Here is a 13,896-nt window from a genome sequence, read left to right as displayed (position 1 = left end):
CTGCTTGCTAGTATAGATTTATTTCTCATAGCTGAGGATAATATTTGAGTAACTGTAGATGTTGTGCAGTTGGGCTATATATGAAACATCTAATTTTTGAAAAAAAAGTGTTGAATGTGAAGTTCAATAAAGTCAACTGGTTTCAGGGCCTCTGGTTCAGTATTCATTGATCCAGCTTCTAACTTCATTCGTAGGGCTAGCAAACAGTGCTGGAGTCCAGCAGGGCATTACTTTGTAATTCAAGTGAAACTACAAAATTATTCTTAGTGATGACAGCATTTTGTAAAGACTAAGTTCTTGCTTTGTATTGTTATCTGTAGTTACCATATATGGAAAAATCATAAGGGAAAAACTCAGCAGCCCTTAACTGAATTCAGGAAATTGGGGAACCTAAAACAAAGTGAAGAAACTCATGTATCTTCAACAATACTGAAAGGACACTTTGATTTGTATCTGAATTACTTGATATAGCAGATAATATCTCCATATTACTCTGAACAAGTTTTAAAGCTGTTTTTATTTTAATTTAGCCTGATAGCAAATAGGAAAAAATAGGAATGACATAGGAAAAAATAGGAATAACATAGGAAAAAAGATGGTGAAAAATATTCAGGCAAAACAGTTGAAATGGCCCAACAGACAGCCAATTATAAATTCTCATGTTTTCATTTGTGGATTAGTTCTATGCTGTAAATAACATCAATACAATCAAATGATTGTTACAGTGCTCCAGCTGGAAAACCACTCAGAGCACCAAAAATATCAGTTAAGTGCAAATGAGCGAATGCATTTATGTCAAAACACTCCAGAAACTTAAGTAGAGGGCGAGCTAATAGCATAGATTATTTTGCAATGACACAGTGTAGCTAGCTTGTAGATTACAAGATTGTTATTGACTTTTTGATTTTAAAGTTAATTTAATTTTTTAGGACAATTTTGGATTCTCCATGTAGGTTTGAAATGGAAAAATTGTTGGGAGTGCGTCCTTTCTCTACTTATACTGATTTTGACAGACTCCCATCTCTGGACTTCTGATATACCAGCTACCAGAGATTCAGTTCTCTTCTATCCACAATCCTTTTTTATTCTGTGGGCTTGTACAGTCCTTTACCAGATTTATTTCAAGTGTTGCTAGATGACATGACTCCTGAATATGTACGGTTAACTTGTCAGAACAAAGCATACTAAAGAGAAAGACTCACACAAATTTTAAAGTAGATTTAAATAACTCTTGTATTTCTAGAATTTATCTTAATACTGGGCTCACAAATGAGCCCATTAATGACTGAAATAAATTTGCATTCATTTTTGTAATGAATGTTTCAGATGCTTTTCTGTCCTTGTAAGTATGTTGTGTTCCTAGCTTTAAGCATTTAAATGAATGATATTATAAGAAACCATGAGGCAAAAAAAGGTCTTTGGGATTTGAGACTCTTTTAGCACTTTTCTTGCTAAAATGAGGATAAACCCCAAAATCTTAGATTGTTATTGTAATTAATACTAGAGTTGATGCTTAAAAAATATTCTTGGCCATGATAAGGTTATGAAGAAATTACGAGGTAACAACTTATAAAAGAATTCAAAGAAAGTGAGTTTGTTTGAAACTGAGTGTTGTATGGTTATGATCCCACATTATTTAGTCGATTCAGCTTCACTTCCTTCTCAGACTAGGATCTTAAAGATGTTTTGGCACCCATAACATTTTTCTTGACTGGCTTTTGACAAATCTGATAATGAAAATAATTTTATTTTAGCTTAGAAGAAATAAAAAACAACTCACCCCATAATCTTCCCTTCCTTTGTAACAGTTATTTGAACTTTTTACATGGAAATGATGCTTACTTTGGGAATACAGCCTAAACAGTTTAGTTTTTTTGGGTTTTTTTTTTTTTACTTTTAAGATAAGTTTCTAGGAAGTGACTACAAAATATGTTGTGGACCTGCTCAACAGACACTGTTAATGAGAATTTTTTCAAAAGCCTCATATTGACATAATTGCCATGATATAGACTACTGGAACCAGAGGTCTCTGCAACAACATGTGCATGCCCTCCATCTACTCATAATGAAAAAAACCCCACAATTACATCAAAATGTACCTAAAAAAAGTAATGGGTACAAAGTTGGAGGTTCACAAATTCAATCTATGACTTTGAGTCCACGCTGCAGTTCTTCGTTGCTGCTTGCCCCTCAATGCAGGTACTAAGATGGACATGGCTGTTCATTCCCCTGAATGGCCAAATTTGTGCTAATGATTTTAATTTAATTACAAAGGCTTCTCAAACTCTAGAATATGGACTCATTTGAGTAGACAGTGTGAAAATGCTGCTGCTGAAGAGAATTTACTTAAACTTGTCACACTTCAAGTCCCTCATTCCTGCCATTCCTTGCAGGGTAACTTTTTGTATGCCGGTCTGGTGAGCATCATTTCCAGCAGCACCATGTCGCTACATCTAGTTGATATTTAATCACACATTAGAGAAGGACTCTTCTAATTTTCATGACTTTCTATGTCTGCAATAATGCAGTTGCTACAGCTAAGATCTCTAGGTAGAAAAGGCATCTTCTGCTGCAACATGTGGCAAATACCACTCAGAATTTTGAAATTCATGCAATCTTTAAAAGGTCTTGAATGTTAGTGAACCAGTTTAAAGCTTCCTCTTGCATCTGCTCAGATTTGAATAATTACTTCTAAGTGATGTCCTTTTAACAAACATGCCTCTAATTAATAAACAAGATTAATAAAACACTGATCATGATGTATTAGTCCAGCACCTAAAAGCAGGTTAAAATGGGTTTATCATAGTTTTTCAAGCATCTGTGATGTTCTAAGTAAGCAAAATTACTTTGTTTTCTTACATTTGTCTTTATAAAGCACTATAATATCTGCCAAGCAGTAGCTTCATCTCTGTCCAGCTGGATACACCTGAGCTTTCTTAGCTTGAGAAAAAAATCCGCCTCCTCAAGTGAACCGAAACTGAGTGAAATGTCTGCATTTGGAACTATGAATCAAAATGTCCATGTACAGATCTTCTCAGCCTAGAGGCATAAATGCAAAGGAGCTTGGTTCCAGAAGGAACTTTCAGCAATATGTGAAAATGCTCAGTTACACTTTGTATTGATGTCTGCCTGCCTTTGGTTAGAATAAATAATTTTTCAAATAGCCATGGGCTGAAAGCTCTTTAAACTGAAGGAGTGACTCTGAAACTTCCTTATTAATAGGTTTCTGTACAGTGTGTGGGCCTTGGATAGTAAGCTCCTTTCAGTTACATGGTCTGAGTTGACCAAAATTGTAACTTGGCATACATACACCCTTGATGGAGGGCTAGTCTGTATTAACTGTAATATAATCTAAAGCAATTGCCTAGCTTTCTGAACTGCAGAAATTGAATTGTGGCCAAATTAGGTATTAATTATATTCATTGACACAAAATGCAAGTCAGTTCTTAGGTGAGGGGGCAGGAAAGGGATTACATACAGCTTGACAGCTATGCCTCCAAAGATATTTTTCTTTTGCTTTTATTTAGTTTAAAATTGGTAGCTCTAAGATTAACAGATTTCATACTGATACTTGAATAGAAAAGAAAACCAAGCTATTTTATTGGAAGGAGATAGGCCCCTGATCACCTTACTGACTTGTACTTTCATTCCTGCTGCATTGTTTGTTCTCCTTTTTTTTCAGTAACTGCTAACTTGGAGTGGTTCTGGCTGAGTAATTATTAAATATTATTTCTGCCTCACAAGGTTTCAACATAAATCTCTTAGTGTAATCTATGAATTGCACTATCTGCTCGCTTTGCATCTTGCCAAATGGACTTGGTAGCCTCTAGCCTTACGTAACTTTCCCTCTAGCAGGGCTGATCATCCATCCCAATATTACCTGAACCAAAACAAGCAAAAGAAGAGAGAAAGTACAGTCACTGAAGATGTCAGAAAGAATCTTAGGCAGTCAAGATCTGGAAGTCTGGAATCCAAGGTGACATATCTAACACCTTAACACATGACATGCTATAGTTTGTTGCCTGCCATAGCTCCTTAGCATTACCAGACACACTTTACATTTTCAAAGTGGGTTTCTCAAAGCAAACCACTGTTGTGTTGGGACACAAGATAAAACCACAAGAGATTTGTTTTCTTCTGCAGCCCCCTCTGTCAGCTTGCACCGCTGAAAGGCAAACTCTGACTCTTTCCTCTCATCCATGTAAGGCACACCCTGAATGTGTGTTAGCTTGTTACCAGAATGTGGCACTGCAAAAGCCTAATAGGCTTTACATGACAGCATCATCCATTGATGCATACCTTTTCTTTTGGGTCAAGAAATATAGCTCTCATTTCTCAATTTTTGGAGAATATTGCCAGTCTGAATAAAGATTGCCTAAGACATCCTTGTATTTTGTACAGCCATTAGAGGAGTGTGAGTGAGTAGTGATGAGAAAGACGGACAGAGATATTTCTAAGACACAAACAGAAACCAGCTGCTTAACGCTCTTTGCTTTCTGATGAATGTGGTGCACCAGGTCCACATTATTTTGATAATCCTCCCCCAGTGACTAAAGTGAAATTGGTAAGCTTGGTACTTTGTGTGTAATACTTTGTTTCAAAAATGGAGGGAAGAAGGAAAAAAAAGTAAAAATCCAGTATAAACACATATTTAAATAAGATTTTTTAAAAAGTCTTGAACATGAGATCTTATTTTGTGTTAAATGTGTGCTGTTTAAAAAAAAAACAACAAACCAACAACAAAAAACCCCAAACAAAAAAACCCACACAGATTGTGCTAGTGTGAGAACCAGGAATTGAGAATGGCCAAAGTGAGTGTCTAGGAGCATGAATGTAAAAAGTTTTCCAAAATGTTGAGTGTTCAGGCTTGTGTTTCATTTCTTTTGAGCATGTCTTTACTACAAGACCTTACAACACAGCTGTGAGGAGCTGAGGGCTGGTAAGGTAGTGACACTGATATTCTGGACATAAGTTTTTTCTTAACATGAAAAATGCTTGTAATTCAGCTCAAAGCCTTTCAGGGATTAATTATGGGTAGTTTTGATATTATATGATAACAGGATTTGTATATATTGGCACTTGCAATGTTCCCATTAGCACCATGACATGCAGCACATTGGAGAGTTTTAGGTAGCTGGTTGCTGGTTTTGCTTCCCTGTTTTCCTCCTATCCGTAGTGCAATTGTGGAGTTATGTGCTGCAGTCAGAAATGGTGTACTACAAACCACTGTGGTGTGTATTGTAATTTATGATGTTGAAGAAAAAACGTAAATGAGGATTGCACAGTAAATTTTTTTGGCCCTGAAAGCATGACTTTGAAATCTCTTCATGTGCCTTGTATGTTTTTTGTTCAGAACGAGGCCAGAAAAATACAAGCCATAGGTGTTAAGCCTGAAAAAATTCTCTTTCCCAGAGTGCCTAGACCTCCAAGAATGAGGTCTTCCCCCATCAGGTCTTCACTAGGATTGTAGTCTGGAGGATGCTGATTTTTCTGTTGCTTACTAGCATCTGACAGATTTTTGGAGTGGCTCTTTTGGAGGCATTCAAAACAGTTAAGGAGTCTGCAAGCTAAGTGTGGCATTGAGATCCATGATAGAGATAGTGATGGAGATAAAACGATTAAAGCAAAATGTGAAGTAGAAGGGAATAGTCCCATTACCTGGGCTTTTATCACCTTGCATATTTTTGTACTTAGGCATGGTGTCAGCATCTTAAGTATTTGAGGGAGGGAAAAAGTGGCTGGCCATAATTAGAATATTATGTGTGGAATCTCTCTTCTCACTTGGCTGTGCATGTTTCTGAGACCTGAACAATGTGAAAGATGTGTGGGATAACCACTTCTGAAATTTGCATCATTTCCTATTTAGGAACTTAATTTTAGGATACAGAATAGAAAGCTTTGGCTAGTGTAAAATATTTATTAAACTGCTTCCTGGGAAGTCATACACAAATCCTAAAGTCATGTGGCAACTTAGAAAGAATAAGGAGGAGGCACATGCTTATATTTTTGTCTTAGTCTTTCAGGTTATTTCGAAATCTGCAAACTTTCTACAAGTGTTGCTCTTGTACTCTCTGCAAAACAAGTGTTTACAGCAGAGTTTCCCCTTCCCACTGTGTGCCTAACAATAGTGTGATTAAGATCTCAGTCTGGGGCAGGCTGACTTTTGGCTGCCTTTATGTACCTACCTGCGTGAGCATGTCTGCAAGCTTCTTATATTATTCAACAAAAAGAACATAGGCAGTTAATTGGAATATAGGAAAAATGCTTTGAATGTGAGCTGGGTCTCAAGTCTGTAGGAAGGCTGGTAGACTGCATGAGACAGGTGAGGCAAATAGAAATTGATGGTAGCATTTTTAATTTAAGCAGTCAGAGCACTGGCTGAACAGAATACACTGGATGTAAAAATAACATATCTTATGCTTCTTCTGTGTTGCTTGGATTTTAATATTACTTGTGTTTCCGTTATGAACAAGGCAAAACAGCCTTGCAGGACCCACCAGGGATGAAATTGGAGGCTCTGGCAGTTGTATCTATGCCTCTGGGCAGTGTAGTGTTGCATTGGATCACTTGTAAAAAACACGTTGTTGCTAAATACTGGGATTCTGATTTGAAAGCAGCAATAGGACAAAACCAAGTAATGCTAACACCAAAACAGATCAGCTGTAAGGAGAACAGGAGTGATGTTATTTCTATCCATATTAGCTGGTCTAATAAAAGATGTGATCTCTGCCTACAAAACTCCACCTCACCAGGGGTGTGTAGGGAGTTTGCACATCACAGTGCATTTCTTCCATGCTGCTCATTGACTCGGGAAGGCAAGATAGGTCCATATTCAGCTCATGTTTTCTGCAAGATGGCTCTGTAGCTGGAGAAGCTAGGGGTGTATTGGCTTAAAGAAATAAGGTGGTTTACATTTGGGAGCATGTACACTCCTACAGAGCAGCTCTGCAGCTCACAGGGCCAGTACTTCACTGGAGTGGTGTAATGTATGTGGTGACACAGTGAGACTACATAAGGCATCGATGTATTTGTTTCCACAGACTCTTCTGCAGCTAGAGTAATGCTGGTTTAAGGGAAAGGGGAAAAGGGGAAGGAAGGAATTCAGAAGGAAATTGGAAGGAAGGAATTTGGAAGGAGGAGAAGAGAGGAAGGGAGGATAGGAGAGGGGAGCAGAGAAGAGGAGAAGAGAGGAGAGGAGAGAAGAGTAAGGGAGGGGAGGGTGTGAAAAGGATTGAACCTGACCGAGACCTAGCATTTCTGTTCATTCTAGTAACATCTTCTCTCTTATTTCATAAAAGTTTCATAAATTGTTGTGAAAATAGTGTCTGGAAATTCCTTATATCCTTATTTCTTGAAGTTTCTATATATGAGCCTTTATGAAAACTTTTTTTTCCCTTTTTTTTTTTCTTTTTTAACAGAGATATCGAATCAATGAGGTACAGAGTTGTGATGGTTTCTTTAAGATCTTTTTATTTATTTTAATAAGCTGGGGGATGAGGTAGTTTCTGGGATTGGTATTTCCTTTGATTTGAAGTGTTGAAAACATGCCTTAGGGGGAATGTGCATTTTACAGCTCTTGTCTGCAGGCTACGTGAGATAAGTCATGCCTGGAAACAGGCTTGTGCAAGGGTTGGCCTGACCCACCACATGCCTACATTGCAATGAAGCCAGTGGGATTTCAGAAGATACTTACTGTCTTCCTGAACTAGCTTTTCTGGAGATAGACTAACCTTCCTACACTCTGCATGAATTTGAACAGGAGCTTCAGAAGTTTAGATTTGGCAATCAGACTGCGGTAATATCAGACAGGTGATATCTGTGGGTTTGTTCTTTCCTGAGGTACTGTTCTCTGTGCTGTGAATGAAGGTGATAGCAAGTCTGTTCCTGTAATAGCCAGGCCCTTTCATGAAATGTGAAAGTGTATGCTAAATGAAATGTATCAAAATTTATAAGCACAGAAGAAATCTAATTGGGCAGATATATCTTTACTGACTAGGGACTTTTTCAATATGGAAGCACAATTTCAAATATAAAACTTTAAAATAATATTTATTTTCCCAATCTGTAGGAATGTATGCAGCCTATGTGCCAGGGACTCTTCTCCATCAGATCAGGTGTAAAATCTGAAATGGTCTGAGTTCTCCTGTTGTATCATGGTCTTATTAACTCTTTTTTGACAGTATTATCCCAGGAAATTACAATTATCATGAATACTCAATTTTCAAAGTACTTAACATGCTCTATGTGACCTTTAGACGTGATATTTTGTAATACAAATACAGTAATATTATTTCTTTTATACTAACAAAGGTATCTGTGCAAGCCCTCCAGTTCTCTCTTGCTTTCTACAGGAGAATGGAAACTTGGGGATGAGCACAATGAACAGAAGCACTCTGAAGAAATCCTTGCTTCTGTTGTAGGAGTTCTCTGCAGTGATCTCTGAATTTCCTTCCAGGAGAAGAGCAACACAGTCAGAGAATACTGAGCAGGCTGAGAAGCAGACAAAGTCTGTTATACTGCAAAGTGTCATATTTAACCTTGCTGCTCTGAAGCACTGGTCTGTGAACTGATTAATCAAAATTCCTGGAAAACAACTGATGTATTGCAATTTGTTACATAAAATCTGCTTCTAGACTGTCTCTATCGAGAACCTTTTCCATTCAGTAGTGAACAGTTCAGTTTACAGGAATGGTGCTCAGCACCAAAATTGTCAAGGATCTTCCTTTTGGACATGCTTGCTACAAAGTACATTCAGCTGGTAGCTGCTACAGTTAGTTCAAAGCCGCTGTATCAGTGGTAGTGCAAATAACTGAAGCTATACTGGGATTTAGGCTGCATGGTGAATAGTTGTAGGCAATTTTTATTCTGTGTCTGTCATTCAGAGTCTGGATGCAATGATTATGGGGGTTAGGGAGTGGGAGAGGAAATGGAAGAGGCTGAGCAAATAGATCTAGTGCCATCAGTCTCACTGGGACAGACAGGGTATTTACTTTTTCTTAGTCTTTGGTCGAGTAGGGTAAAAAAGTCTGTACTCTTGCTAGTGTTAGTATGCAGGTAGTAATACAGAGTGGATTTCACACTGTATGAATGCATATCTCAGTGTAAGAATGTGCAGCACACAGTGATGTTTAAGTGGCTTGATCTACATGCTACTCTCCTTCCAGGTATAGCTGGCTGTCATTTACAAATTTTTAGGGTTTACTTTGTGTGTGCTTCACCCTGAGACGCTACACTTCAGAAATGTTCTTCAGAATGTTAAGAAGTCTGCTTCAGGCAAAGTAAGGTGGAACAGAGATTAGATAAGCATCTGGTTGAGGCAGTGGAGCACGTAGGGGCAAGTGCTTCTGGAGAACGCGACAAGGGAGCCCAGTTATCGGGAGACTGGGAAGTGGAGCAGTAGTATTTGTAATTCATATGTAGGGGAGAAGGAACATTGTTGCATTGCTACCTGCAAGGCTGGGCAATGACCCTGAGGATTGCTGTGCTTTTGCATAATAGCTATAATGATGATGATCTAGACATGATGATCAATAGGGAGATGTGAGATGCAGTGTCATGGTCTATCCATTATGTTATAAAGTAACTGTGGTGGAAGGTGGAAGGTGGCAGTCCATTTGCAATTGTAAATATTTGCTAACAGAACATAATGGTAGTTTCTGAACCTCTTCTCCATCTTCTCCTCCAGTATCTTGAGCCAGCTGGCTGTGATGCAAATTGAGACACAGTGATTTCTCAGTATACCTCTGAGTAAAGACAATGCATTTTTCTTTTCATAGGTTAGGAGCACATTTCTCATATGCATGCTGCTCTACTTATTAAAGGTCCTTTGGCATATGCATTCAGTAGCCAGCTGTATCTGAGGTTAAGAGGTTTTTGTGGAAGAAAATATAAATTGTGCTGAGTTACGGCTATCCATGAAATAGCAAAATCTGAAAAAATACAGAATACGCAGCAAAAGAAATTAGGCTCACAGTACCTGGACTTTGCTAGGAAACAAATGTAGGCTTAATTAGGGATTGCAAATTGGGATACACACATGACTTCAGTATAAATCTCTGATCCCATTGACTTGCAGAAGCCCTTTCATAGTCTTTGGTTATAGTTGTGCATAACTTAGAGAGTATCAGGAAGCCTGTAAATTTGTCGTGTAATGAACTAATGTCTGTGGGCTGCCATAAAAACTTTAACAGCTGGTATCTCTCCCATGGAGGTAGAGATTAGATTACTCAACTGTGGCTCTGTGGAAGTTAATCCTTTTATTGCTGTTGCCTATAACATTTCAGACAACAAAGTAGTGTTTCAGTAACAATTGCATCACCACTTTGCAAGGCTGTGTGCTAACCCCTCAACAGTATTTGCAAATTGTTATTCTTTTTGAGAGCTGAAATCAGAAAGTTCTCTGCTGACTGTATCTCATTTTTGCCCATGACATAAGGAAAGTCCACTGTTGGGCTGTGCCTGGGCTTTGTACTGTGTATAGTGGAAAATCTACTGAGAGACCACTAGTTCTCAGTGGTATTTAGAATTATTTATATATTTATTTAATATTCAGCCTTCTGTGAGCACTCCTATGAATTTTTACTGGTGTGTATTCACCATTTTGGCCAGTGTATGGAAAAGGGCCTCTGCAAAACAGAAAACTAGAATGATACATCTCTCCTGGAGAAGCTCTTAAATTAAACATTTGTTTGACAGTACTTTGAAAAAAAATCACTTTCTTCTATTTTCAAATAGTATGAAACTAATTTGTTTTTTTTTTCCCATTAACCTTTCATTGTGTATGAATGATATATTTATTTTAATACCAGAAGTATAATATTTTTTTTAGCCAATAATAGAGTTTTTCATGTTCATTAATGACCCAATACACGTCTTCCTTGGTTTTTAGACAAAGTTTGCTTTGAAAGATTTTTTATATTCTTGGTTAAAACTCCCACAATGAAGGATATATAAATACTGATAGGGTTAGACACGTGCTCAGCTTTTAAAGAACTGAACTGTGAATTTGATTACTTGTCATGCTTGAAAAATGTAAACAGAGGCTACAAAGTGTACACCTTTCTTTTTCCCAGTTTTTAACTGTATCATAGCACATGTAAGCTTGTAGCCAGAACCGTGTTTGCTTCTGTTGTCTTACTGAGAGGTCACAGGCTCTGTGTATTCTGCCAGGGGAGGGCTACGAGGTACTGTTGTGTGTGAATGTGAGGCTTCAGGAAGGTAATCCCTGCAGGAACTGCAGGTAGGGAAGGGGTTACCTGGGGCTCTGTGTGTGGGGACATCACTGCTCGGGAGAGTCTCTGCTTCTGGGGCTGCTGGAAGGTGATGCCTGCACCCCTCTGTGTGAGAGAGGTGCACGCTTCATGTCTCTGGGTACTGCCTATATCTACATTGTGAGATGGAGTTAGCTGTGTGGTAACTGGTGGCAAAAATGACATGAGTAGATGCAGTGTTCTGACCTACAGGAAACACTGGCCTTCTCACTGACTCTAGGCTTGCTTTGATTTTTCCATACATTAGTGAAAGCTTGTTCATAGCCTTTGCTGAAGTGATAGTGGCCTTTGTGTTAAGCACGGGTGTGTGCCAGGATTGACACTTAAACTTGGGTTGTGCTCAACCTGAATATAAAGATGTGGGGTTTGGTTTGGTTTGGTTTGGTTTGGTTTGGTTTGGTTTGGTTTGGTTTTGTTGTTGTTGTTTTTCTGCATTCACCTTTTATATCCATTTCTCTTAACACCAGAGATAGTGATGTATATTAATCCTCTCTCGTTTTGTTGCTCACTCCCCTCCCTGCCCCTGTGACATTAGCCAGAACTGGGGGGTTAAGAGAAAAACTGTTCCTGGGGAGAAGTGGCAGAAGGGGATTTTCTGACTGAAGTGCTGCAGGGCTGAGTGGAATGTAACCTCGGTGGCCATGGTGATCAGCATTGTCAGTGTGTTCAGCTAATAATGGCTGACCAAATGTGGTGTAGTCTCCTTTTCAGGAGCCAGCATCAATCTGTCTCTTGCATGTCAGCTCATTTGATTTTCTCAGTGACAAATGTTGGGCTTTGGCTTACCACCTCCTTCTCTTTTCTCTTACAGAGCTCCAATATGGGAGGTAAACTGAGCAAGAAGAAGAAGGGGTACAGTGTCAATGACGAAAAAGCTAAAGACAAAGACAAGAAGGCTGAAGGAGCAGCAACTGAGGAAGAGGAAACTCCAAAGGAGGCTGAGGATGCTCAGCAAACCACAGAGACCACAGAAGTGAAAGAGAACACCAAGGAGGAGAAGGGTGAAAAAGATACTCAGGTCGCTGCCAACAAGATAGAAGAAAAAGAAGGAGAGAAGGAGAAAACAGTGACCCAGGATGAAAGCCAGAAACCAGAACCCGAGAAGTCGGAGGCTGTTGTTGATGCGAAAGTGGAGCCACAGAAGAACAACGAACAGGCACCCAAGCAAGAGGAGCCAACTGCAGCCTCTGCTCCTGCTGCCAGTAGCGAAGCACTCAAAACTTCTGAGCCTAGCAATGATGCAAAAGCTTCAGAGGCCACAGCTCCCAGTAAAGCAGATGACAAGAGCAAAGAGGAAGGGGAAGCCAAAAAGACTGAGGCTCCCGCAGCACCTGCAGCCCAAGAAACTAAAAGTGAAGTGGCCCCAGCTTCAGACTCAAAACCTAGCAGCAGCGAGGCTGCACCTTCTTCCAAGGAGACGGCAGCAACAGCAGCACCTAGTTCCACTGCTAAGGCCTCAGACCCTGCAGCCCCACCAGAGGAAGCGAAACCTTCTGAAGTTCCAGCGACTAATTCGGATCAAACCATAGCAGTGCAAGATTAAATTGGACAGCCTGTTGAAACAACCACTTAAAACAACCTGTGTCTTTTTTTTTGTTTTATTTTTTCAGCTATACTAACTCATTTCAGTTCTGAAATAATGAATATGTATTGCCCAGAAGAAAGGGAGAAAAAAAAAATTAAAAGAATGTCCCATCAAGTTGGGAGGGAGGGAGGGGGGTGTATCCAAATAGTATTTTTGTGGGGAAATATCTAATATACTTGCTGCCAACTTGACACAAGTCCTGGATTAAAAAAAAAAAAAAAAAAGTAAAATAAATGGATGTCTGAAAGTACAGCACATCTTTTATATCTGAACTGCTGTAAATGCACTCCACCAAGGTATCAAAATCTTCTTTTTGTTCTGTAATGGGGTTTGGGAGTGACGTTTGAATCTGCCCACTAAGTTTGTGCCAAGGCAATCAGATCTTTATGAAAGCAGTATTTTACGTGTTGGTTTTTTGTTTGTGGGTTTGTTTTATTTTATTTTATTTTATTTTATTTACAGCCTTTCTTATTTGGATATTTTTTTTATGCAGTGGATGAATGCCAACTTTCAGACAAAACCCACGTAGCTGTCCACATATTTCTCAATGCCAATCCTCCAATTCTTCCTCTCCAAATATTTTTTGGGAGTAAAAAGCATTTTCATCCTACTTAGCCTACCTAGATTTCTCATGACGAGTTAATGCATGTCCGTGGTTGGGTGCACCTGTAGTTCTGTTTATTGGTCAGTGGAAATGAAAAAGTCTGCGTTCATTGCAGTTCCAGTTTCTCTTCCATTCTGTGTCACAGATACCAACACACACTCATTGGAAAACAAATGAAAAAACAAAATGTACAATGGATGCATTGAAATTATATGTAATTGTATAAATGGTGCAACAGTAATAAAAGTTAAATAATTTAAAAAATATAAAAGTGTAAAGACTGATTAAATCTTCACTTGGACCGTTTTGGAACTAGGCAAAGGAGATTTTTACACTTAGAGAAGTGCTACATCTGGGGCTGATTACTCTCCTATGCATAGTGAAGTAGAGGCAAGGAAGGAACTATCAACCTCGTGATCCTAAAACATGCTGCCATA

General features: G+C 38.8%; 1 protein-coding gene across 1 annotated transcript; it reads left to right on the top strand.

The window, feature by feature from the left end:
• The first annotated feature begins 12,090 nt into the window (after window positions 1-12,090).
• BASP1 (brain abundant membrane attached signal protein 1) lies at window positions 12,091-12,813 on the top strand. Its single transcript, XM_054381898.1, has one exon. The coding sequence runs from the start codon at window positions 12,091-12,093 to the stop codon at window positions 12,811-12,813; it is 723 nt and encodes a 240-aa protein (XP_054237873.1).
• The last annotated feature ends 1,083 nt before the right edge of the window (window positions 12,814-13,896 follow it).

The sequence above is a fragment of the Indicator indicator genome, chromosome 6 (genome assembly GCF_027791375.1).
Source record: "Indicator indicator isolate 239-I01 chromosome 6, UM_Iind_1.1, whole genome shotgun sequence".
Classification (NCBI taxonomy): Eukaryota; Metazoa; Chordata; class Aves; order Piciformes; family Indicatoridae; genus Indicator; species Indicator indicator.
The sequence above is the reverse complement of the archived record's forward strand: the minus strand, read 5'-3'. Positions and strand labels throughout refer to the sequence as shown.